The sequence below is a fragment of the Petaurus breviceps genome, unplaced genomic scaffold (assembly GCF_028583685.1).
Source record: "Petaurus breviceps papuanus isolate PSGF00001 unplaced genomic scaffold, PetGlider_PUasm1.0 229, whole genome shotgun sequence".
Lineage (NCBI taxonomy): Eukaryota > Metazoa > Chordata > Mammalia > Diprotodontia > Petauridae > Petaurus > Petaurus breviceps.
Window position 1 is genome coordinate 11,687,722 of NW_027185903.1, and position 24,491 is coordinate 11,712,212.

The 24,491-nt window shown below is 39.2% G+C and overlaps 3 protein-coding genes across 4 annotated transcripts in view; 2 read left to right on the plus strand and 1 right to left on the minus strand.

The window, feature by feature from the left end:
- Nucleotides 1-2,079, plus strand: part of PTGER4 (prostaglandin E receptor 4) — a 64,248-nt gene extending 62,169 nt beyond the window's left edge. Inside the window, exon 6 of one of the 2 annotated variants that reach the window (XM_069096222.1) lies at nucleotides 1,137-2,079. Coding sequence is in view for 1 of the 2 variants with exons in the window: in XM_069096223.1 (XP_068952324.1) it covers nucleotides 1,137-1,176 (40 nt within the window). In the remaining variant the exon portion in view is untranslated. The remainder of the gene's footprint in view (nucleotides 1-1,136) is intronic. The other variant, XM_069096223.1, reaches the window with a different exon arrangement.
- Nucleotides 1-24,491, minus strand: part of TTC33 (tetratricopeptide repeat domain 33) — a 236,696-nt gene that overhangs the window by 40,511 nt on the left and 171,694 nt on the right. Inside the window, exons 2-3 of the mRNA XM_069096225.1 lie at nucleotides 8,620-8,679; nucleotides 4,412-4,633 (exon numbers count right to left, since the gene is read on the minus strand). Coding sequence (XP_068952326.1) covers nucleotides 4,412-4,632 — 221 coding nt within the window. The 5' untranslated portion in view covers nucleotide 4,633; nucleotides 8,620-8,679. The remainder of the gene's footprint in view (nucleotides 1-4,411; nucleotides 4,634-8,619; nucleotides 8,680-24,491) is intronic.
- Nucleotides 1-24,491, plus strand: part of C7 (complement C7) — a 289,650-nt gene that overhangs the window by 2,948 nt on the left and 262,211 nt on the right. The window lies entirely within an intron of this gene.

Consider the following 24,491-nt stretch of genomic DNA (forward strand, 5'->3'; position numbering starts at 1 on the left):
GACATAACAGCCAACTCTGTAAAGTCCTAAAGGAGGAATGTTTTTGTATTAGACTGCTAATTCACAATCTATAATGTATTAATCGAGGGGCTTCTGTTTATTCTACTTTTAATAACATTTAAACTAAGAATTTGTTTTCTGTTTATATTAGAATTTTACAAAAGATTGTCTCCAAAGTCAAAAATTAAAATAGGGACAAAAAAACAAAAATTCCTTAACATCTATGATGCTTCTAGTACTATAATCCAAGAATGATTAATACAGAAATGTTACAATTTTCTCAGTCTAACAAAGGATGTTTTTTAAAACAAAATTTTGTTTTCAGGAGACGGACTTAGGTGCCATGGCTAGAGACTTGGCCTTGGAAACAGGAAAACATGAGTTCAAGTCTCACCCCTGACATACACTGGTTATGATTCTGGGTTCTCTGTACTAAAGTTTTCTTTGCTATGGGAAACACTCTAGGACAATAAGTTGTAGAGAAGGCACCAACCCACACTGGAAGAGTCTGTTTCTTCATCCAGGAAATTTGTCTTTACCAATGAAACTAGTGATACAGATTCTATTCCTGTTTTCAAAAGATGCATCATGAACAAGCAATGACATGAATTAGCTCAGTTTCTAATAGCCATAATAGCAGCTGGAATATGTCAGGCAGCCATGAGGGTAAGCCAACCCTCTTTCATCAAATATTTACCAGTAAGTTGCCTAAGCATAATATTATGTTGATGGTAAGGAGTAAAAAGGTAGCTGTAACATTAAAGGTAGTAGTGAAAATGCACTGAAAGGCAGACTATGCCAAGAAGAGCAGCATACTCCTCAAAACCCATGAAGAGAACAAAGATGGACTTGACTTGATTCTCCTTCCCCTCTCTTCACTTCCTGATATTCAGGACCTTCTTTGGCTCATCAACTTATTCAATGTTCTAACTCTACTCCCTCCATTATTATTTTCTCTACACTCTTATGCAATTCTTCAGTAGAATAGAGTGGGATCATGGGAGGATAGATGTCCCAAAGACATCATAAAACACAGCACAAAACATATTACTAGACAGAAGCTACTCTCAAGGTAACCCAGCATTCACATATCCCTTCAAAATTCTAACCATAAAACCTCTCTTCTTTCATTACAGCTGCAAAACCTGGAGTTACAACTTACCATTTCAATCGTGATGTCTCCAGAGTGGTTGGTTTTCACCATCTACACTTTATTATAAACTATCTTGTTTTATAATTGCATCCTACGTACATATGTGCTAAATTGTAAACTCATTTTGTATTTCTTAGAGACATAGTAGGTGCAATAACTTAGAAATTGATTGATTCCATCACATACCACCTAAATATTCTTGTTCCCAACCTACATATATCCCAGTCATACCCAACCAGTACCACCACAGCTAGAGTTGCAGAACAAGAATGGAAATTGGGAGATTAGGATACTAGACTTAATTCCACTGGAAACTAATTATATGATCTTGGGCAAGTCAGTTCACATCTCTGTGCCTTTTTTTTTTAAACTGGGGGGAAAGAGGAAGGATATTCTACCATCTAATCTCTAAGGTCCATCCTAGTTCCAACATTCTGATTCTATGAAGGGATTTAAGATATATAGGAAATCCTATCCAGATAACTCTGAGAACAGGTTGAAGGTAACAGGAATTACCAGACTAATTGCAACAGGAACAAATAAATACTTTCCAATTCTACTATGGTAGCAGAAATTACAAAAACAGAAGGTACTAAGGAAAAGGTTACTGGAAATAATAAGGAAGACTGAAGACGGCAAAAATTCTATATACACTACCCCCCTAGTTTATTTGGAACAAATGAAACACCAGAGATCTAAGAGATCTAGGTCTGGGAATGGGGTGGGTGGGGAGGAGGGGAAGGAGACATGAGATTGGTAACACGGAAGTGCCAATTATAGCTTACAATAGGGCGGGGGGAGTACAATTCTTAAAAATTTGCCTCAATAATAAAACTTCTAGTTAATATTTTGCCTTCTTTCCACTATCATAATTTTTCTTCTACCTCCTTTAATTTAAAAAAAAATGCATTGTAAAAAGAGAAAAAGCTCTAAAACATTAAAAAAAAGTTATCAAAAAATGTTGTATATTTTGTACTTGATAAAAATTAATAAAGCATAAAAGCACAAAAGTAGCACTCTTAGAAAACATAAAAATATACATCTTAGATCTTTTTTTCTTAAGACTAGGTCTCCCAGGCTGGAGCACAGTGGTTACTCATGAGGTCAATACTACTACTGAGTGGCACAGGAATTCTGATCTGGTCAATTTCCAATGTGGGCCGGTTCATCAATCCTTTGACATCCTGGTGACCTCTTGCTCCCACCATACCAATACCAGACTTGATTGATTTAGCTCCCAAAACTCCTGAGCTCAGGCCAAGCCTGTAGTAGCAGTGATTATTAGCATGTGATGCTTCATCTTGTAATCTAACTCTCCCCATTAGCTGTACCATGGACAGTAACTGCTTCTTTGTTGTTGTTTTTTTTAATCACTAAAATAATAGTGTAGAGATCACTAACAAAAGTGAATAGTATAAACTCTTAGAACAGGAATCATTTATTAAAATTTACTTAAAACTTAAGAATTTTGGCTAGATAATTCAAAGTAAAACTGAAGTCCTGCTGGGTACTCTGGTACCAAGATTGTGTGTGTATTATTGTTACCGTTCAGTTGTTTTAGTGATGTCTGACCCTTCATGACCCCATTTGAGTTTTCTTGGCAAAGATACTACAGTGGTTTTTCCATTTCTTTCTCCATCTCATTTTAGAGATGAGGAAGCTGAGGGAAAAAGAGGAGGTCACACAGCTAGTATCTGAGACCAAATTTTAACTCAGGGAGATGAGTCTTCCTATTCAGGCCCAGCATTCTATCGACTTCATCACCTAGCTGCCCCTTAAGTGTGTATAGATAAGTATGTGTTTATACATACACATACACACATACATATTTCCGTTACCGATGTTTACCCTGTATCCTCTAGCTACAGAACAAAAATATTTCAATCATTAGATGATAATCTAGCTACTCCCCAACAGCTATATGGAAATATTGTTATTAGGCTACTGGGCTGCCCAATTCAGATTTATAAGCTCCTCAAAGAGCCTGTGAATGAGGATGTAATTAGTATCTCGTGCTTTTTAGCCATCAACCACACACTAAAGGGTCTATTCTTGGATGAAATCTTGGATGAAATACGAAGGATCTCTTATAGCTGGGGATAGTAAGTTCTCTAGACCAAACTACATAGGAGCAAAGAAGTCTAGAGTTGGAAACGTCCTTAGATATACTTAATACTATCTAATCTTTTTACAGATTAGGACATTTAGATCCTCAGTCATTGGTGAGGTCAAATGATGGCCATGGTGGGACTACTACTGGTAAGAATCTACAGGACAGGGGTGGCCAGGTAGCACAACGAGTAAGGGCACTGGCCCCAGGATGACCTGGGGATCGAATCTGGGCTCAGACACTTAGCACCCACCCAGAAACACCTGGCCATGTAACCTTGAGCAAGTTACTTAACCCCAATTACTTAGGGGCAGCCAGGTGGCTCAGCAAGTAAGAGCACCGGCCCCAGTGTCGGGATGACCTGGAGGATCAAATCCGGGCTCAGATACTTAGCACCACACCTACAAATAACTGGCCGTGTAACCTTGAGCAAGTTATTTAACCCCAATTGCTTTCAATAATAATAATAATAAAGAATCTGCAGGACAAAATGAGAAAGGAAAACGAAATCAGATAGGAGAAGAAGGAAAGATACAGTGAAGTGGCAGTGGGCCACTAAAAGCTATCTCAGATGCTACTCCATGGTACCATTGTCTGAAAGTTGCTTATCCCTGCCCTAAATATATCATTGGATTTCCTACTCTGCTAAAGTTTTTTTTTTTTTTAACAATTACCAAATCAAAAAGGGGTAGATTAGAACTCTTAGAGAAATGCTATAACTGAATCTCCTACCAGGGGATGCCTCAGACAGGCAGAAAAGTTATTAACAAGATTATATACTCCCAAAGCTAATACAGAGAATGCCTAACTTGCCTAGTACTGATTCAAAGTTGTTAATGCAATAAAAAAAGTTTCCAGAAGTTATCAAGCATTCCAGGAGAAGTAAGTATGATAGCACAGCTGCCTTTTTTGATGAAGCCATAAATAATGGCAGAGCAAAACCAAGGAACAGTTCTGAACCTGTGAAATAATATAATCAAAATTAAAATTTTTAATCTACATTAGCCACAGGAAGGTTTACCTTGGCAACCAATTATTTATCTTATAAATTTAAAATGTGTAAATATACAGATCTTAATCTTATGACTACATGGTCAGAAAATTAAACACAAACTCCATTGCCTGAAACAGAATAATATATACTATACCTCCTGTTTTCTGCCAAAATTGCACCTTCATCCTTTAGCCGTTTACTCTTCTCTGCACAATCTTCCAGGAGAATTGCTTTCTTTCGTTTAATTGCATGAAGCCAGTTAACATCATCATTCTCCACTAAGCCCTTCTCATCAGCAGCTTCAGCTTCAAATTGCTGGGATGTGACTTTTGAGACCTTTTCACCAATTTTCCTCTTCCATCCAAAGGAAGCCATTCTGGAAAATTACAGATGACCAACTTTAATCATTTCCCTAAAACTTTTAAGATTACGTGGAATGGTGGTGAAAGACTTGCTGAAAGGGCTGTCTTCATAAAGAATAGTGGGAGGAATAGGGGAGGATTATGTATAAGAATATTAAATCTGACAATAAAGTCCCTAAGCAGACAGCAGAAAAACATCTGCCTGCTACATTTCCCTCCCTGATAAGAATCTCTAAAAAAAGAGTAGAGACTCTGCTAGGCAAGGACAACTATTCTGGAAACCTATGAGGTAAGACAGTGCTTCCCAGTTTGTTAGATGAGGACTCTTAAGGGGCCCCTGAGCTATTTTGTAAAGGGTCTGAGAATTCATATGCATAACAAACACTATCATTTTTCTTCTTTATTCAACTTCAACAAAATATTCCACATGAATTATGATCCTAAAATCAAGTGAGTTACTATTAGATTTGATGCTAAAAACTTGAAAAGACTGAGAACCCCTAAGGTCTACTAAGAGATTCCTAGAGAATTCTTAGCCCACAAAAATGCACTATTAGGTCAAAGACTGGCCCTTAAAGCAACAGCTCATTTCATCGCCTGAGCTCCATTAACTCCCAGATGACTGATTCACAAATGGGTATTACTGATCATACCTACCAGAAAAACATATAACTGCACCCATGTAACTATAATAATACTCTTAGAAGAGTAATTCATGGATGCATGCCCTACTGATTGTAGATCAGTAGTACTATCTTCATTTGTGAAGAAAAGCACAGATTACTTTAATGTTATTTTTATTATCTTTGGCTTTTATTAAATGTGTCCTCCCCAATTAGCAAGCTGTTTCTTACTTATAAAAAAGATTTAAAAAGAGAAAAGATAAGCTTAGTAAATCAACCATATATGACAGTATATGCAAAATCCCATACCCATAGTCTTCCACCTTTGAAAAGCAGGGAGATGGTAGTACCAAAATCAAGTAAAACCCAAATGAATAAGCTATTTATTACATTCTTAATAACATTATTTTATTTTAATTAAACTATTAAATATTAATTTAAAATTAAATAGATCTGGTAACATTAAAAGTAGGGCCAAATTCAAAGAAAATGTAAGCTGAGAGATCAGAATCTTACTTCTGCATTTATAAAAGCTGCATGCAGTTCTTTTTGTGATGGCAAAGAATTGGAAATGAAGGGATGCCTAATGGGGAATGGCTGAATAAGTTGTGGTATATGAATGTAATAGAATACTACTGTACTATAAGAAATGATGAGCAGGCAGACTTCAGAAAAACCTGGAAAGACTTAAATGAACTGCTGGTGAGTGCAATGAGCAGAACCAGAACATTGCATACAGCAACAGTCACACTGTGCAATGACTGCCTTTTACAGACGTAGCTTTTCTCAGCAATGCAATGATCTAAGACAACTCCAAAAGACTTATAATGGAAAATGCTGTCCACATCCAGAGAAAGAACTATGGAGTTTGAATGCAGATGGAAACATACTATTTGCTCTCCTTTTCTTCTGTTGTTTTTTTTATTTTGTTTCTTCTTTCTTGTGGTTCTTCCCATTAGTTCTAATTCTTCTTTATATCATGACTAATGTAAAAATATGTTTAATATGAATGTATAAGTAGAGCCTATATCAGATTACATCCTGTCTTGAGGAGGAGGAGGGGGAGAAAATTTTAAACTCAAAATCTTATGGAAGTGAATGTTGAAAACTAAAAATAAATTATCTTTTAAAAAACTGCACATTCATTCCTAAGAAATATATAACAGACTAGAGAAATTACAGATTAAATAAACTCTAATGTTCTTCAACTATAGCCTTACATATTCTGACCACAGAAAATTTTAATGTCATTTAAAGTCAGATTTTTCAAAACAGTTTCTATGGATTAACATCTTCCCAGTACAGCAACCCCGGAAACCATTAATGAATTCTAAAACACAAATGGAATGACTATATAAAATCTCAGGGTTCTAAAGGGTTCTCAAATTTGCTTAGTCTAACCTTCTAGTCAATGTCTGTTACTTCTCATTTAATGATAAATATTACGCACCTCTGAAGGATGCCAGAAGCTTACAATCTAGAGGATATTAGAAATGCATAAATATCATCATACAAAGAATAAGTTCCATATGACTGATCTGGATAATAAGTGTTGTAGGAATTTTACAAAAGCTGCATAGAAAGGAAAAGTTCACTGGTACGATCAGGAAACACTCACGAAAGAGGTAACAACAAACCTTGAATTACAGATAGAATTTCAATAAACATACTCTAACAACATCTTTTTTTAATGAACAATGAACTGTTCAAGAACACTGATCTCCGTTAAGGAAAGATCAATCATGACTCCAGATGACTGATGATGAAGAATGCTACCCACTTCTTAATGGAGAGATGATCGACTAAATATGCAGAATAAAACACATATATTTTGATAAGGCTAACGTGGGAATTTGTTTTGACTATTCATATTTGTTACAAGAATTATTTTCCCCCAATGGGAAAGGACAGGAAAAATTCATCAGTTTTCTCTCTGGAGATGAAGAGCATTTTACTTGATAATTTTTTAAAGAAGAATGCCAATATCTGATACAATAGGGGACTGGGGCTTTCCAGGTACAAGGAAAGGCATTAATGAATTATTTTAAAATATATACATAGGTATATATGTATATATATATAATGTACGTACATATATGAATAATGAACCTAAAAATATAAAGCATGTTTGGGAAATACATTAGGATGGGAAAAGTAGGTAGGGGACAGTCTGTATAGATATTTAACCAACAAGCTTTTATTAATTACCTAATATGTGCCAGGCACCATGGCATAATGAACTGAGCGCTAGCCTAGAAACCATGAAGATATGGTTCAAGTATCTCCTGACTCATACTGGTTCTGTAACTATGGCAAGTCACTTAACTTCACAGAGTTAAGCTCTGGTGATACTGACAAAAATGAAATAATCCCTGCCTTCAAGGAACTTACATTCTAACGGAATTCCAAAAAGTTATAAACCTCATAAAGTTAGAGAAATTAAAACATCAATTTCTAATTACTTTAGCACTAAATAGTTTCCAAAGCAATTTTTTTAACCAAAAGAATTCCTAGACATGTATTTTTTTCCTCCACTCTCCTACTTTTGATAAATGAAGTTTTTTTTTTCAAAATAATAGTTCCTTAATTTCCAAAGAAACTATGAACATCAAGGTCTTCTGAATGTCACTAAAATACCACAAAGTTAAGCTCCTTGAGAGAGGGTCAGTCTTTTGCTTTCCTTTGTAGCTCCAATATCTACCTCAAAGCCTGGCACAAAGTAGGAGCTTAATAAATATTTACTGGCTGGTCTGTCATTGCCCGAGCACGTACCCTACAATAGTACATGATGGGCACTTTAAGTTATGCCTGAGGGATATTTTATCTATTTATAAACTACTTTTTATTCAATCCTGAGGCTCTGGAGGGCGCAGCTTATCACTGCATTACTTAACCCCAAAACACAGGCAATAAGTGTGAATACAGCTTAAGACGCTCATCCTTTGACTCCGAAAAATGATTTAACGCCTTTAAAATAGAGAAGAGGTTCAGCGACTTTCCCCCTCCCCACACCCGGAAGGGGTCGAGGACTGTGTAAAACGTGCCCACGGACGTCAGAAAGGGAGGTGACTGGTCATCTGATCTCACTCGCCCCGGGATCCACCAAACCGCCCTCCGGGGCCCCAAGGCAGGCCCCGGGCGTGGGGACGAGAGCCCGCTCCCCCCGTCCCAGCTCCCGAGAAAACAGGGGCCCCTGACGTAGGGGCCCCGACCTCTAAGGGCCAGACTGGCCTCCCCCTCAACCTCGGGGGGCCAACCCACAGGGCTGAGGTCACCCCACCCCGACAAGGTGCCCCCCGACTCCTCGAGAAGCCTCTTCACCAAAGCCAGGCTCTCTCCGCCCCACCTAAAAGGCCACCCAGAGAGCCCCAGGTTACCTGGCGACAGCTCCCTACTACCGGTGTTTACGTTCCACTTCACTCCCGTCCACCGGAAGCGGAAGCGGCTCCGTTCGCACTTCCGTCTCTCTTGAAAAAGCGAGAGAGGTGGGGCTACTTGGGAGCGTCATGAGGTCTCCTAGGAAACGGAGGTGGCTACCTGGGAGCGTCAGGGCGGCCCCTGCTGGGGCTGCGGGGAATTCGCCCTGTGCGCGATCTCTGCTGTTCAGAGCCAGAAATTCCAGACAAGTCCAGCAGCACGCTTGGGCTCCGGTAGTCCGGAGTAGATGGCAGAGTGCCGAGGTGTGCCCTTTCAGTGACCGAGCCCTGTCCATCCTCCTTTCGTAACATCTCTAGAATGTGCCACCTTCCTCCCACTGACATCGCCACCACCCTGGTGCAGACCCTCATCACCTCACACCTGAATTACTGCAATAGCCTGCTGGTGCATCTGCCTGCCTCAAGTCTCTCCTCCAAAGCATGCTCCACTCAGCCACCAAAGTGATTTTACTAAAACTCAGGTCTGACAACGTCAGTCCTTACTCGACAAACTGCTTTGGTTCCCTATTCCCTCCAGGAGTAATTACAAAATATTCTTTGTGGCATTGAAAGCCCTTCATAATGTAGCCCCCTCCTGCCTTTCCAGTCTTCTTACTCCCCTACAAGTTTTCTTCAATCCAGTGACAATGGCCTTCTAGCTGTTCTGTGAACATGACACTCCATCACCTTGCCTCGGCATTTCCTCTGGCTGTCCACAATGCCTAGAACCTCCCTCTCCTGACTTTCCTGGCTTCAAGTCCCAGCTAAAATCTTATCTTCCACAGGAGGTCTTCCCCATACATTTTTTTTCTTTTTTAGAGGGCAATTGGGGTTAAGTAACTTGCCCGAGGTTACACGGCTAGTGTTATTTGTGTGGGTGTTAAGTGTCTGAGGCCAGAACCAAACTGGGGTTCTCCTGACTCCGGGCTGGCGCTTTACTCACTGTGCCACCTAGCCGCCCCAATCTCCGTCCATTCTTAATTCTAGTGCCTTCCCTCTCTTAATTATTTCTTAGTTATCCTGTATGTGGCTTGCTTTGTATATATTTTTTGCCTATTGTCTCCCCCTTTAGATTGTAAACTGCTTGAAGGCAAAGACTGTCCTTACCACATTGTAAGTGCTTAATAAATTCTCTTGGTTGGGTGTGATCCTGTAAGCTTTTTCTCTAGAAAGCAGCACAGGTATCTCTCCTGCCCCCCACCACCATATATACCTATGCCCAGAGAAGAAGGATGCCACCCCTTGAGCAAAAAATTCTGCCAAATGGGAGGATTCAGAAGAACATCATAAAAGGAATTCTAAATTTGGATTCAGAGGATCTGGGTTCAGATCTTAGCTCTGCCCTTGACTCAATTTATGGCCAGAAGTAAAGTTATTTAACCTCCAAATTATGTTTCCTCCTCTGTAAAAAGAGGAAGTTAGGTCATTTTTTCTCTGTAACTGAGTGTCTCCTCATTGGTGGAGATCAATGCCCTGCTCCGGGATGAGGGCAAGAGGAGAGGGTGAGAGTAGGAGACAGTCTTTTCAGTCTCTGCAGACTTTCTTCCTGTCTCTGAAGTCTTTGGGCTCGTTGCTTCAGGCTCTTCTGGCTTCTAGCTTTGAGAGAGAAAATGGGCAATGTCAATCCCATTTCAGATTGTTGAAGTCAGAAAAGACTCTGGGAAGAAGCCGAATGAGAGGAGCTTGCTGTCTCTATCATGTCCCTATCCCCAGTTTGCTACTCTGGAGACTTCAGGTAATTTGCCCTTGGGTGAAACATGGGATTCTCTCCCTTGGTTGAGCTGAGTTATCTTGCTCCCAATTGGAGAGCTCTTTTACTCTGTTGTCAGCTAAATAGTTACTAAGGAATACTTTCTCTTATTTCTGCTTTACTATTGTCAACCTGTAAGTCTGGTTAAAATAAAAAAAGAGGCAAACAGGCTAGATGGTATATAAATTCATATTGTTTATTCCCTTAAAGTTAGCCAAAGCTAGTGAACATGTACATACAAGGAGCCAGAACGTAAATTCTGACTGACTGATAAAAGAATAACAAGCTTTTTATGTTTTTGGACAATCTCTGGATGTCTGTGTCCCTCAGATATATGGTCTCCATACATGTAACAAATTGACAAGACAATTGACAAAGTGCTGAATGGGGCAGGTAGGTGGCACAATGGATAGAGCACTAGGCTTGGAAATCAGGAAGATCTAAGTTAAAATCTGGCCTCAGGTATTTACTAGCTGTATTGAAGAGGTTACCCACTAAGAGGGTTAGGGTTGCTCTAGAGACCCCAAAATACCAAATATGTTGGGTCCTGCCAAATAAATTCAACTCAAGTCTTCTCAGCCAAAGAAAAGTAAAATTTATTAAAAGTTCGCTTGCATTAGACACAGAGTAGGTCTGTGCTAGGCGCTCTCACTATTCTATAGCATTCTATGGCACTCTCACACCACATGGTATGAGAGAGGTCTTATATACAGATGGGGACTTATATAGAGAAGGTTGTGGGAGGAATGTAGGGGTGGTCTAGAGGAGGAGTTTGGGGAGGGTCTTCAGGAGGAGTTAATGAGGTCAATGAGTAATTAAGGATGGGAGGTTGCTGGAGAGGCAAACACTGGTGGGCTAGGCCAGTTTGGGTGGGAAATAGATGAACAATGGAGGGGTAGGCTAGTAACTAGGCTAGTAGTTAGCAGTTAGTAACTAGACCCAGCCACAATGCAAGGCCCATTGCCTCATGCAAATGCCTCATCAAATGAGACAATTTAATCAAAAGTCCAAGGGAGGTTCCCAGAGCCTATACCTCAAGGACTCAAGGAGAGCTCAAGGGGGCTCCCAGAGCCCATACCTCTATGGGAAAGTCATTTAAAGCTATCTGTCTCAGTTTCTTCATCTGTAAAGTAAGCTGAAGAAGGAAACGGCAACCCACTCCAGTCTCTCTGCCAAGAAAATCCCAAAAAGGAGTCACAAAGAATCTAACACAACTGAAAAATGACTGAACAATAAGCCTTGAATATAAAGCTTGGGATTTTGCTTTCCCCATTATAATTATATCATTATATTTCCCCATCATAGTTATATAATTATAATATTATAATAGCAATGAGAAGTTTAGTTTGAACCTTAAAAACCATATTCCCTAGATCAACAATATCTAAAAGAGCAAACAGCTACAAAATCAGGCTCAGTATTCATTCTCTCATAGGAGAGCATAGTGGTCAGTCTCTGCCCTTCACTTCCTACTTCTCCTTCTGGCAGAAAATGAAAATCTCCCTCACAGAAGTCTTGGGAGAAGAGGTTAAACGTCCATTTTACCTTCTTTCTAACTATACAATGACACCCCCATGCTACATGCAGGAGATAGCCTCACTACATGTGGGAGCTCTGTAGTAATATAATTTCTGGTTGCTAATTTTTGCAAGAAATTTTGGTTTTATACTAGTTTTGAAAAAAAAAAAACAAACTTTAGACAGTTTTTTTTTTTTTTCTCACTGTTCCTCTGTGGTTCAGTTCATTGTTTCTGAAGACAACTACTTGAATAATATACCTTTATATCCTAAATGGCAGGCTATTATTGATAACCACTCAATTCAATTCTATAAGACCCATAGTTTAAATGTTTGTACTTTTGCTGGCTTGAAATGAGTTTAAATAGGAATTGTTTTCTATAAACAGAGCACTTGTACAGGAATCTCTAGAAAAGATAGGAGCTTTTGCAGTTGAAAAGAATTACAAGTCTCCTGATACCAGGAGTAGACCCAAACCTTAAGTAAGATTAAAGGCAGAAAAATAAAAGGATTAGAAGAGTATACAATTAAAGTACAGGTTAAGGCAAGTGAGACAACTCTAAGCCTGCCTCAGAATTTTGATCATATAAATATACCTGGAGGAAATGATAATAAGTTATTTTTAGGAATTTCATCCTTATACACCCTCTAAGGATGAGGATTTGCTTAAAGAGGTAGAATTCTAATCAAAGGAGACATACCTATAGAAAGACTGAATGTCACAATTTAATCCAGAATCTTTACTTCATCTATGAGTAAATATACAACCCCCTGTTGTATACAACAGAAGCCATACACCCTATTGTATACAAATACCCTGGGGCGGCCAGGTAGCACAGCAAGTAAGAGCACCGGCTCCAGTGTTGAGAACACCTGGAGATTGAATCCCGGGCTCAGACACTTAGCACCCACCCAGAAACACCTGGCCGTGTAAGCTTGAGCAAGTTACTTACCCCCAATTGCTTAGGGGCGGCCAGGTGGCTCAGTGAGTAAGAGCACCGGCTCCAGTGTTGGGATGACCTGGATCAAATCTGGGCTCAGATACTCAGCACCACACCCAGAAATAATAACTGGCTGTGTAACCTTGAGCAAGTTACTTAACCCCAATTGCTTAAAAAAAAAATAAAATGAAATAAAAAACAAATACCCTGGACCCCAAATTTGCATCTTCTCTGGATGAACATGACTCCAGGGAGAATAATCCTGGGAAACTTTTGTTGGACAGGCAAGAGTGTGCCTGAAACAATGGAAGGCTCCTGAACCAGACAAACTGATGAGTCTGACAAATACCTTAAGGGGGATAGTTGCAAAGGCAGTGGATACCCTCACAGTGGCAAGGTCAGATGGTACCTGGAAAGAATATATACAAACTTTAGCTCATATGTTTCAAAGGGATGAGTCAGAAGGCCCCTATACCAATTTTGTCTCTAATAGTGTGCAGCACAAAGGAGAAAAGCCCACTGAGTTCTTCATCAGGGCAGAAAAAGGAATGATGAGACTAACACAGATAGACACTGGATCCTGAGAATGCAGGAAAAATTACACTGCAGAGATTGTTCCAGGATTTGGTACATGACCCTTGTGCAGCTGATGTAATAAGATCTGTGCAGACCCAGAAACCATTGCCAGCAGTGTCTAAGGTGAGACGGGTACTCCTAATATTCAAGGACCAATATAGTCCACAAGGCTCCAGGTCTTCTCAGGAATGGATCATAGGAGCAAAGCAAGACAACAGAGCCACCAGTGATGAACTTCAGTCACAGAACCTGAGACAATCAGTTAAGAGATGGACCAGTGCCCAATCCTATTCCCCTTGGGGGGGTAGAAGTCTAATGGAATGGAAGATAAAAAAGTCTAACATAAGACAACCTCCATCAGGTAATCATAAGAGTAGCAGATCAACTTTTTGTTATAATTGTAGACCAGATGGCCATATTTATATTAGATGTGCTGGCAAAGAAAATGTAGCATTGGTCATGAAGAAGTTAAAATCTGATCCAGTTGGGGCAGCTAGGTGGTGCAGTGAATAGAGCACTGGCCCTCGAGTCAGGAGGACCTGAGTTCAAAACCGGCATCAGACACTTAACACAAAAACTAGCCATGTGACCTTGGGCAAGTCACTTAACCCAGATTGCACTCCAAAAAGCAAAATAAAATAAAATCTGATCCAGCTTTGTGCAACTAAAGCAAGGTCAGGATAGGGGCCACCCTAGGCTTCAAGGCCAGGTGTCACATAGACCTCATCATCAATTCCTTATGGATCTATTCCACCTGAAAACATAGGACTTCATGCAGAGTTGATGATAAAAATTGAGAATGTGGACTATAATGTGGTCCTTGATAGTGAAACTTAAGTTACCATCATTTTCCATTCTTTTTATGACAAATATTTAGGTAAAATACCTTTTAAAGCCTATGATAGGGCTTGGACTTGGTGGTTTGAGTGAAAAGGACTTTGCATACTTGGGTATATTCAGGTGAGCTTGAAATTTCCTAAGGAAGTTATTGGTGCCAACAGAAAAGTATACATTCTAGTTCTGGTTCTATTTAGACTCTCCAACATTCACTGGCAGGTCAGTATTGATTGGAACTAATTCTAGTCTTTTCAAAGTTCTAGCAAGCAGCAAGCTGAGACCCAATACCTGCACACTTTGACCATCCATGAAGATTGTGCAGAGACTCACAAGAACATAGAGGCAAAAGTTTCTAGTGGATATCACAGGACATGTGCATATCCCTCAAATGTAACCCAGATGTCCTCTTGAGCACCCCCAGTTTGGCTAGAGTGTAGTTCATTGTGTCCCTTGTCATGTGGGAAGCCTCCTTGATTGGCTACAAGTTAAAAATGGTTAGATAAACTCAATTGGTTTTTTTCTGCCATCTTTTTGGTCATTCCTAGCTGTCGTGCCCATGTGGAGGCCATGAACTGGACTAATGAAACTAAAAGGATTTCCTTCCCTTACTTATCTCCCTTTTACCACCACCCTCCAAGAAATGGATCTGAGGATGTTTGTTTCTGCTGTGTGTTGTTTCTTCTCACTTTCAGGTGCTGGTGGTGATCCCCACTGGACTGGGAATTGGAGCCACGGCATTTTGGAGCCAAGACTGCAGACAAAATGGTACTGCAAACCAACTTGGCATGGAAGGCCTGAGAAGCTGGGGTAGCTGGGACCCAAATCTAAGGCGAGTTTGAACTTGGAACTGGGACTGTGTTCTGTGGGAGTAAAATGAAGCTACAAATGTAATCCTCTTCTCAGTCCCAGAGACTGAAGTGTTGAAAAGCAGAAAAGAGGGATCATGCCTCTTCCCAAGTATAGGGGTGTAAGTTTATGTATTTGTGATTATACCTTAGGAAATAAATTTTCCCATTAAAACGTTCTGCATTACACATATACAAAGAAAAATCTTATTTAAAAACCTCCTGTTACTTTGAACTGTTACTCTATCTCCTTTCTTTTGTTGGTCAGACGTATAAAAGAATAGTCTCAGTTTCTTGTCTGCATTTCCTCATCACTAATTCACTTCTAAACAACCCTGGCGTTTTGGTTTCTAGCCAGTAGTGTACTGCAATCAGTTCTAACCCAAGTGATTTTTTAAATTTTCACTGAGAGTATTTACACCTAAGAACTTCACAGGGGGGATAAAACTACAAATCAGGATTTGATTTGTTTTGCTAATTGTTTATAAAGTGTTAACAATGTAATAATTAAATAATTAAAGGTGTTTGTGCATACATTCCCCATCTCCCCTACCACTACCTACCAGTCCTGTTGTTAAATGTTGATCAGCACACCCCCATATTGCCTTATAAACATTGCTTGAGCTCAGCAGGAGAGTTGTAGAAGGCTTAAGGAATGAAATCACCACCAGACAAGGGGTCTGGGGATTGAGGTTGATGTAATTGGCTGGCACTTAGAGAAAGCTTCAAGGTTTGCCAAATACTTTAGATCCATCCCAACATCTCTCCTTCCATGCCTACCATTCTGCTGAAATTGTCCTCTTACAGGTTATTACTGACCTCCTAATCTGTAAATCAAGTATCTATTTCTTAGTCATTATCATCAGTGGATAGAGAGCCAGACCTGGGGTTAGGAATACCTGAGTTCAAATCAGACCATAGATACTTCCTAGCTGTGTGACCCAGGGCAAGCTACTTAACCTTGTTTACCTTAGTTTTTTCTTCTGTAAAATGAGCTGGAGAAGGAAATAATGTCTCACTCAAGTATCTCTACCAAGTAAACCCCGAAAAGGGGTCACAAAATGTCAGACATGACTGAAAAAATGGCTAAAGGACAAAGCATTTAACACTGTCAGCCACTCCCACTTTTCCTTGAAAGCCTGTCCTGTTTAACTTCCTCCTCCTCTTCCTACCTCTTTAATCTACATTTCAGAATTTATTCAAATAACTACTTTTCTTGCTCCTCATACCTCACACATTTAGGTCATACGTCTAGGTCATCTCCAAGGTTTTCTCAGTCCTTTTGCCTTTGGCAATTTCATTACCTCCCATACCTTTAGCTGTTACTTCTATATTATTGATTTTTAATCTTTACCTGCATTTGCAATATTTTAACTCCAATCACACATTTCCTACTGAGCATTGCCATGCAGCTATATTGCCCAGTACCACAAATTAAATATGTCACAAATCAGCATCGTTATGCCTTTCTGCTTATCTCCCCGTAATAGTGATGAAATTTAAAGATCCCCCTGTATTGGCTTGGTTTTCCCGTTGAGTGTTAAAACCCGGAGCATGTGAATCCCATCTGTGGGATGGACTTGTTGACGTGAAATGAGAGGGCTGAACTGGGAGGAGCTGGTGCCATGGATTTAAAGAGAGGTCCAAGCAGAGAGAAGGCACCAGCAGAGAGAGGCAGAGGAACTTTTGGGAGCAGCATTGTGGAGGATTGCTGAGAGCAAGTAGGAGCTGCCCAGGACTTTTGAGAGCTGCCACCCAGAGCTGCCAAGGACTGAGGAGACACAGCTGTGATGCCAGTACTTTGTCTGTTTTTATGTTGTTTTGCCAGATTCGTCCACTGGTGAAGGACAGTGCTGCTGTTGCAGAGGTCCTGGAACCTTGCTGTTAGTTCAGAAGCCCTGAAGGAGGATATTCTTGTTGTATGTTTACAGAAATCCTGGAAGAGGGTCTTGTTGATGTTTTCAGGGGTCCCAAGACTGTTCTACAGGCAGAGAATGAATTGATGAGAACACTGGCAATGTATCTTGTGGCTTTGTTAAACTTTGTCTCCCTAGGTATGGAGATTGCTGAGAACTTGCCTCAGGTCAAGATGAAGAAAAGACCTCTCTTTAGGTTTTAAATTCTGTGATGATATCTTAACCTAGTTATAGCTCAGGGGTAAATGGCCTTTGTGCTCTCTACTTCCCCTTTTGAGAAGGTGCTGGGTGTTAACCCATGATAATTGTAATTCAGTTGTGATCCGGGGGTAGGAAAGTTTTGACATTTTTGTGCTCTGTGACTGACCAAATGTACTTTGTTTATGATTGGAAACTAATCTCCATTTGAGAAGAGGGATTTTGTGATTGACTAAATGAATGTACTACTCAGGGGTGGGGTAGTACTTGGGAATTATTGAATTATACTTGGTGAATGCTATATTTTGATTTTCTCTGTTCTGTGAATGTTTTACCTTAATGTATCGCTGAATAAAATGGAGAGTTGTTATGCTGGTATTCTGAAACTTGGAAGTTGCCTTTGCTTAGCATCACACTCCCCCACACTCAAACCAATTCTTGTTACTTACCTAATTTTACAGAAGACAAAGCATATGCAAAAAAAAAAATGGTCACATACTGGGTCACAGCTAAGATGTAGGTACATTTACGAAAGCATAGATTTTATAGATCACGCTTTTATAGCTTAGTTCCATAAAGTCAGTGGTAAATAAAGGCTCTATCTGAGGCAGCTAAGTGGTAGAGTGGATAGAAAGCTTGACCTGGAGTCAGAAAGATCTGAATTGTCTGAAGAATCTGCTTCAGACACTTACTAGCTTGTGTGGCCCAAAGCAAATCACTCAATCTTTGTCTGGCTCAGTTTTTCTGTTAAACAGGAATGATCATAATAGAACCTACCACTCAGAGTTGTCGATAGGCTAAAATGAGATAATATTTACAATGCACTTTGAAGTGCTTATATTGAAGTGCTATATTATTATATAAAGAACTCAATTACTATTGAAAATCTTAAAGTGCTAGCTATTAAGAAATAGGTCCATGTGAAAAACAAACAAAAAAATAACACTCGAGTGAAAGAATACCAAAAAAAACAAACAGATTACATAAAAAATAATTATAATTCAGAGAGAACATAACAAAATCTATTGAATGTAGTCAAAGCAGTTACAAGGCAAGTCTGTAATGAGCCTCCAAGTCAATATTCTGCATCTGATAAAATGGATTAATCTTTTAATTAAATTGAGGATTCAAATAAATTTTCCCTTTAATAAAAACAAATAAAAATTTTTTTCAGATAAAAAGAGTCTCCAAGGTGGTTAAAAAACAGTTAACAAAGTAAAAGCAGCAAGCAAGGAAATTGTCAAAATAGGTAACTATTACCCACTTCTGTTGATTCATATCAGTATGCTTGACACTCCCAAAAGATTTCTAGAAAGCATTGTCAAAGAGTATATGAATTCTTGGACAAGAAACTGAAGATCATCACCTTGATTGTCCTTTTAGAACCAAAGGTGAAAGGTAAAAGAAGGTTAAAATGTATTTGTACAGACAGGTAAGAGAAAAGCTGATTTGGAAAGTGAACAGTTGGTTAAGAAGATAAGAATAGGATTTGGATTTCTGGACCACAGCTTAAAATATAGAATGCCAGGTTCCTGGCATCCGCTTGGTATCTTGCAAATCAAAAGGGTTTTGAAAAACATCATGGAAAGTTATACATTGAATTTATTATTGTATTAGTAAGCACCCTAGGATGGCCTGCTAGCACAGGTTCTTTGATCTGCTTTGCTAAAGGAAAAACAACTTTTAAAGGGGTCAACAATCTTACTTTAATTACAGATAAGTAGAAAATACAAGCAGAGAAATTAGCAGAGATTCCACACACAAGGCTCCTACTGCCTCAAGAGTAATACAATGACCTCTATACACCATTGGAACAGGAGAGCACAAACCTCTGAGTAGTCAGGGGTCTCTTAATAAATGACTACTCAGAGTCCCATCCAAGGAATCAAAAGGTCTTTCCCATAAACAAACCCCCAAAGTAAAATACCAACCTCCCAGTATATATATGGTTTTCAACTAATAGGCTCAGAGTCAGAAGGCATCACAGCCCTTGCTACTCAGTGCCTACTTAGCTTAGTACCAAATGGTGTGAAAGCCCTCTTACAAGCAAGCCTCTCTATCTCTGTAATGTTAATGGAATCTAAAGATCTTCCATACCCCTTTATATTGGCAAGTAAGCAAGTACTTAGCACCTTGTTTCAAGTTAACACCTCGTTTAAGCTATTTAATTAACACAGAAGCAGTTATGGGGGGGAGGAGACAGAGAGAGAGAGAGAGAGAGAGAGAGAGAGAATTTCTCTCAGTGAGCATCTGATCTGTAGGTTGGAGCTTCTGCTGAGACCTTTCTTCTGGTGAGACCTTTCCTCTGAGATTTTCTGCTGAGAACTTCCGAGAGGAGGATCCCTGCTTGAGGGAGCCCGTTCTGCTGTGAAGGCTTGGGAATGTGGGTGTTTGCTGCATTGACCATGTGCACCAACTTCATGGTTACTGTAATGACTTTGGCTTTCTGGCTCTGGGACTCAGTTTTCTGGTATTTGAATAACAGCTTTCATTCTATCCTCCATGTAGAGGGCCTATTACATTTTGTAATTCACAACTATACCAGCATATTCATAACCACCGTGGGTGTTGTGAATATTGCATTATTGTTACATTTGGCAACAAGGATGGGATCACAAAATGTCAGACCTCTACTTGGAAGCAGGAGGGCTTTAGAGGGAGAAATGGCTATCCCAAGATGGGAGGATTTGCCTTATTCCTCTCTAGCAAGAGAATGGGCCAAAAGCACACAACTCTGTGAAAACTGGGAACCAAAGCTACAGAAGGAAGAACCAGGAGATTTGGAAAGATGTTTGCAAGGAATACCCATAGAATCAGGCAAAGAACTGGCAGGAATGTGCAGGAGAGGCTGGGTCTTGCTAACAAGTTATCATATACTTTGTAATCCTACTGACTACACCATAATGTAAAGCCACACATGAGCAGCTTTCCAGAGGACTGCTGCTGTGAACAACTTTCAAGGTTCTGCTTACATAGTATAGTGAACTTTCTATTTATTCAAAAACAAATCAGAGCAAAACATTCACAGAAAATCAAGGTACAGCATTCACAATGTTACAACTTATCACAGAAAATCAAAACATAGTATTCACCATGTCACAACTCAACAACTTATCACTAAAATGGCCACGTAGCTTTGACCAAAGTGGTCACATAGTTTTCAACAAAGTACAATCATTTAGTAACTCAATCATTCAGTAACTCAATCATTCAATCATCCTTAAGCCTCCTTAAGGGTTACAAAGTACAAAAGTCAAAGTTCTCTACCCATGGGATGAAATTAAGTTACAACTTCAACAATCACTACTCAGTCCCCTCTTAAGGGGCAATAGAAAATACAAAGCCATCCCACCCCTAGGTCACAAGGAAATTACAATGTCATCAGTCACTACTCAGTATCCTATTTCATCAGTAATTACTAAGACAATGTCATCAGTCACTACTCAGTACCTACAGAGAGGTCTTTTCATCTTGACTCGAGGAAGGCTTTCAGCTCCCATGGTTCCTCTTCCATGGTCCCAACTGCCACCTGAATCTAACCAACTGCCACCTGAGTTCAAAGGCAGACAGCTCCCAGCTCCTCGTTCAGCTCCTCCATGCAGTTCCTGCTCCACATTGAAGCTCACACTGTCTAGTCCATGTCAAATCCTGAACAGTCTCTGTTCCTGGGAAGACAAGGCTTAACAAAGCCACAAGAACATTCATGAACATTAATAAAGTCACAACAACATGTGTACAAAGTACCGGCACCACAGTCATGCTTCCTCAGTCTTCAGCAGCTCCAGCTGCCCTCAGAAATCCTTAGCATCTGTGCTCAAAATCAAAATCACATTATCCCGCCTCCATGTGGCTTGCTCCAAAAATTCTGTCTCACTTCTCAATTCTCATTCCTCTTCTCAGTTCTCAGTTCAGTCTTCAGTCCAGCAGCAGCTGCCCTGCCTCCACAATGCTTAGAAGTTCTGACAGTCCAGCTTGTACTCTTCCTTATACAGTATAATTCCTCCCCGTTCAGCCCCTTCCTGTTACATCAGCAACAGGGGTTCATACCTCCTGAATCTTTACAGAGGCTTAATTTGAAACTAGGTGCTAAGTACCTGTCAGCTTTCCAATACAAAGGGATCTTCAAATTCCATTACAATCCCTTAGGCAAGTTCCTCCCAAATGGGCTCTATGTGACTCAGGATGTATCACAGTTGGGCTGGAGTTCAAAGCAGCAAAACATCAGTGACTGAACATGTGGTCACATAGGTCTATTAATGGACAGGGAGGATATTCATATTCCATTAACATTACAGTTATATACTGAAAAAGAAAAGCAAATTGTATCTATTACTTGTAGTTTCACATTTTTCTATGTTATTTCTTTAACTATAGCATGGGAAGGATAATCAGCAAGGATACAAAACTGGGTTTGGGTAGATAGAACACTTCTTGTCTCTAAAGAGAAACTCATCTAGTCAATAGGATGTACTGACTTCAACAGCAGTGGGACATCAGCTGAGTCTGAGGGGCAATGCCTCCTTAAGGCTCTGCCTCCTTTGTGCCATTAGGCAATGAGGAAGACATGTCAATGGCTTAAGAATTAGCCCCCTGGACCAATTATGTCTTGGTTTCTTTGTCTTTTTCAGGGGAAAAATTAATCTAACCATATGGTCAACACCTTGGCAGACATTATTTCTGTCACCCAGAGCTTGCTCAAGGTCCTGGTAGGACATTTAGATCTGAGGACTTTTGGCTCTGGCTTCTTATCTTCTTCACTTTGGCTCATATAATAACACAAATACATATTCTAGTCTGTTTTACTGCTACCTTATCAGTCTTGTCATGTCTTTTTGCTTGTTTGTTTGTAGAAATGAAGTGACACATATAACCGTTCCACAGAAGTTATTTCTAACCAGACTGTAGTAAAACTACAGATTAGTTACTAATATTAATGTAAAACTGCCCAGGTCCCAAGGTAAACAAAGCAAGCTAAAGCTTCTTACAAATATACCCATCTCAAATTAAACAAGCCTAATGTGTCTTTGAACACATTAATCCTGAATGTCAAATGAGACTAAACAGAGCAGGTCAGGGGCCACACTGATGGATATTCATTAGTCAATCCAGCTATCTCTATTTGCATGACCCATTTCCTTCCATAAGCGAAGACGCATTATCTAAATGTCCTACCTCACTAGTATAGGAATTAACCATTCATTAAAATTTGGCAAAATTCACCCATGAATCCCTTGGGTCCTACTTCCTTTTATTTTATTTAGAATTTTTCATTCCTCACGCAAGAACTCACAGACTTACTGACAAAGTCCACTTAGGACAGACTGATGTCTATTTAACTAGATAGCACGTGAACAAATGAACCATATGACTGCATACCATTTAGCTTCAGTATTGCATTTATACTATTAGTACTACTAATATCAAAGCAAAACATCTCTTTGAATTGCTCTGGACTTTTGAGACCTGCCCCCAGATCTGCCAAGGACTGAGGAGACATGGCTGTTTTGCTGTTACTTTGTCTGTCTGTTTTGATGTTGTTTTGCCAGATTTGTCCACTGGTGAAAGACAGTCCTGTTGTTGAAGAAGTCCTGAAACCTGGCTGTTGGTTAAGAGCTGCTGAGACTGTCCTGCAGACAGAGAGTGAATACTGTCCACTGGTGAAGGACAGTGCTGTTGTCTCAAAAGTCCAGGGCAATTCAAAGTGGCCCTCAGCAATCCTCTCAGTCTCTCTCTCTGCCTCCACGAGGATGCTGTTTCCAAAAAGTTCTTCTGCCTCTCTCTTGTGTCTCTCCAAATCTACATCACCAGCTCCTCCCAATTCAGGACTCTCTTTTCACATCAACAAGTGCATCCCACAGGTGGGATTAACAAGCTCTGGGTTTTAACACAATCAATTTGAAAACCAAGCCAATACAGGGGGATCTTTATATTCCATTACTATCACAACTTCTTAACAACGGCCTTGGGGTATAAGTTCAGTAATGAAATATCTGGATCAAAGGGTATGGACATTTTAGAAACTTTATTTGAATAATTCCAGATTGCTTTTCATATGATCATACTGATTCACAGTTCTACTCAGAGTGCACCACTCTTGGAGTGTTCTTTCATACAGTTGTGAAGAGTTTATAATTCCTTTGTTCATATCCTTTGATCACTTATTTACTGGCTAATGGCTTTTGGGTTTCTATACACATTAACTTTTTACAGATTTGTGTACCAACAATATCAGAGGAATCTGATACATAAATTTTCCATTAAACTGTGTTTCCCTTCTTAGGTGTATTAATTTCATCTGTGAAGAAGCTTTTCAGTTTCATGTAATCAGTTATCAATTTTATTTTTTGTAATTGCCTCTATACATTATTTAGGGACAAATCTAACTATAGCTGTCAGAGGTATACAATCTGCTTCTCTTCTAATTTTTTAATAGTATGATCTTTAATATTAAGGTCAGATACTATCTAAAATGTATTGTGGAATGTGGTTTAAGGTATTGATAAGCCAGACAACTTTCTTTTTCCAGCAGCTTTTAAAAAATAAAATAGTAAGTTCTTTCAGAAATACTTTTGTTTTTCAACTTTCTTGAGCAGTTGTGTTTCACTGTTTCTGATTCACCCTTGTCTACTCTGTTCCATTGATCTACCTCAATTTTTTAACCAATACCAGATGATTTTGATGAATATAGTAGGAAATCTAGAAGTGGTCTTCTCTTTGTCCCTTCATATTTCATATTTTCCTTTTTCCAAATGAATTTTATCAAATTCTATTAAGTATGTCTTTGATAATTTGAGTGGTGAAGCATTAAAAGTATATATTAACTTTAGTTGTATTATCATTTTTATTACATTGGCAGTCTTGTCATGAGCATTCAATATTCCTTCAGCTATTTGTTATCCCTTATTTCTTTAAAGAGCACTTTGTAATTAGATCAATAAAAGCCTTTTGGGTGTTCTGGTAGATTGGTCACCAGATACTTCATGTTCTTTGCAATTATTTGTTGCCTCTTGAATTTTATTACGTAGAAATATATTGATTTTGAGGGTTGATTTTATAGGTTTATTATAATTTTTCTGAAACTATTGTCTTAAGAATCTGATAATTCCCTAGGATTTTGCAAGGAAACCATCTTACCATCAACAAATGATAGTTTTGTCTCCTCTTTCCCTATTTTATAGCTTTATTTTTTTCTCATCTTATTGCTATTGTTAGCATTTACAGAATTATATCAAAGTCAAGAGTTTATACCTATA